This window comes from Penaeus chinensis, chromosome 38 (assembly GCF_019202785.1).
Source record: "Penaeus chinensis breed Huanghai No. 1 chromosome 38, ASM1920278v2, whole genome shotgun sequence".
Lineage (NCBI taxonomy): Eukaryota > Metazoa > Arthropoda > Malacostraca > Decapoda > Penaeidae > Penaeus > Penaeus chinensis.
The window spans coordinates 13357540-13360039 of NC_061856.1; the positions used below are offsets into that span (position 1 = coordinate 13357540).

A 2500-nucleotide genomic window follows, 5' to 3' on the forward strand; every position below is an offset into this window, starting at 1 on the left:
TGTATATATAACATTTCAAGTTTAGTTTCCTAATTTATTAAGGACTTTCCCAAGTGGATAATATTGGCTCAACCCTTACCTTGCTCTTTTTTCAACTTGTACTTTCATAAGATCCTCTCAATTGATTTTTGTTTGGTTTAACTTGTTTGTGTGTGAATGTTTTGTATTTTTGTTTGTCCTTTATATTCATTTTGCTCATTCTCCTAATTGGTCATTGTCCACTATTCCCACCCTATCCATCTTGTCTTCAGCCTTTTTGTGTGTGATTATCCTTATGAAAATAAATATACAAACCTTGTCCATGAGGTATTGAAAACAACCTTCCTCTTCCCCATCTCCTTCTCCAGGCCTCATCTTCAGCCATACCTGCCCACATCAAGGTGTCTCGAGACTACAAGCAGCAAGTAAAGAATCTAGCTTCACAGGCTTCTGCTGAGTCATTGTCACCGACTGCTCTCCAGGCCCAGAAGCATCTCTTGGCCAGAGGTAAGGGTACGGACATATCGCTTTGTTTATCTCGCCATACTTGTGCTTGCGATGATCTGTGTCTTGTTAACCCTCTCTGTGAAGTATTGTGGTGGTAAATTTCTTGTCCCGTCATGCTTTCCTGCTTCATTGGATGTTGGCAGACATATTTGTGGTTCCTTGAGATTCAGAAAGGGGTGTTGGAACGTCTTTGGCTCTGTTTCTCAAGGTTTTATAGTGTATGTACATATTTACATTTTTTTTTTTTTTTTTTTTTTTTTTTTTCTCTTTTTTTTTCTTGGACTCAATTTATTTAACCAGATCATCCTAGAGTACCTGTTTGGTTTAAGGATAAATGGTTCTACTCTTAAGGTGTGGATATACTGATATACAAATGTGGATATACATGTGGCTTATAAAAAAAAAAAAAAGGGAAAAGTATGTGTATATAAAAGACCCCCTTGACAATAGCATGGACTTTCATGTGTTAGCATGCTTTTAAGCAGGTCAGTATTAAGCTTAGTAGACTAATATGATACTTATGAAATAATATGACTGGTTTGGTTTTCAGATATCAAATGTGGTGGAAGATATACAGAAATATCATGGTCGTTTTGGCCAGACGGAACACTGATGAAGCTAACAGCAGTTAGTTTGTGAAATGTTTCAATGAACAAAATTTCTTTTCCTTTTTAATACAGCTGAATTTTTCTTGCTCATATGGTTTATTTGCCTTGTAAATAATACCTACAGAGCACATGTGGCTTTAATCTTTAAAGCTTAGTCCATGCACTGAAAAATTCTCCTATAAAAATACAGTAAAAAGATTTCTTGTTTATTGGAATACTATTTTATATTCTAACTTTTAATTCTATAATGATGAATGTCCAATTATCAGATACTTGATTCTGCTACCAAAGGGAGGTGCAGCAGAGAAAGAAGTACACAGTTTCGAAAAAGCATGTTTATCGTGAGAAAAAAGATTATCTTAATGTGTTGGGAGTCTGCAGTTTACCCTTAAAAAGTGGCTGTTGACTCCACAGCATCACTCCTCTCCCTATAGATGTATTTTTTGAAACTGTGTTGATATATATATATTTATTTATTTATTTATTTTTTTTTTATCTTTTTTTTTTATCATTGTCATCATGTGTGTCCCCTTTAGAAAGCAAAGTCGATGATTGGGTGTTCATAAAGTTGGACAAGGGGTTACAATTGTGTCACAGTGGAACTAAAATTATCCCTCCCGCTCTTCAGGCACTACCCTGACAAGCACCGCCGGCAGCAACGGCTCCAGCAGTAACAAGTCAGGCAGTGGAGGCAACAGCGGCAGCTCGAGCAACCTGATTTCGGGTCTGCCGGCCAATCTCAACCTGCCGTTTAACCTGTCGCGCGAGGTGGAGATCATCCGCAAGGACTCACCAGCTTCTTCATCGTCCCCTGGGCCTGGCCCTCGGGACTCCCCTTCACAGGTGTCCATCTCCAAGGTGCGGACGTCCACCCCTCACATCTCACACCCATCAGTCGACCGTGTTCTCATAAAGGTTCGCACGTCACCCCTCATGCAGCCGCTGAGCCAGGCCTGTTCCAGCAATGCCTTTTTTAAGTTTTTTCCTTTATTTATTATTTTTCAAAGATATTTTCCTCTTTTTTTTCGTCTTTTATTTTACAAATGATTCAAGTGCACACCATGTTACACAGTTTTTCCCTCTCTTATTCAGCTGTTTATTTCTTGTAAGCCTGTTAACAAAATAAGTAGTTAATGTGAAACATGGTGTGTTTCTTGCATTTTTTTTTTTTTTTTTTCTGTCACTTGTTTAATTTTTATCTTTTTAAATTTGATTGTTGCTATTTTTCTTGTTTCTCATTTTTCTTTTTGTAGAATTTTTCTCAAAGGATAACATTTTGTGATGTACGAGGAACTGAGTGAGAGGCTGAAAGATTGAGTGGTTCCTGTATGTGATTATTTTTAAACTATGAATATAATAGGAAAGGGCAATTTTTAGTTAGCATGTGCATTGTTCTGTCGACATTT

General features: G+C 37.2%; 1 protein-coding gene across 12 annotated transcripts in view; it reads left to right on the forward strand.

The window, feature by feature from the left end:
- Positions 1-2500, forward strand: part of LOC125045805 (transcription factor dcp-66-like) — a 53870-nt gene that overhangs the window by 27429 nt on the left and 23941 nt on the right. For 10 of the 12 annotated variants that reach the window (XM_047643290.1, XM_047643298.1, XM_047643297.1 and 7 more), the window contains exons 6-7: positions 348-492; positions 1723-2009. In XM_047643290.1, the coding sequence (XP_047499246.1) occupies positions 348-492; positions 1723-2009 (432 nt within the window). The remainder of the gene's footprint in view (positions 1-347; positions 493-1722; positions 2010-2500) is intronic. The other 2 variants (XM_047643299.1, XM_047643296.1) reach the window with 2 other exon arrangements.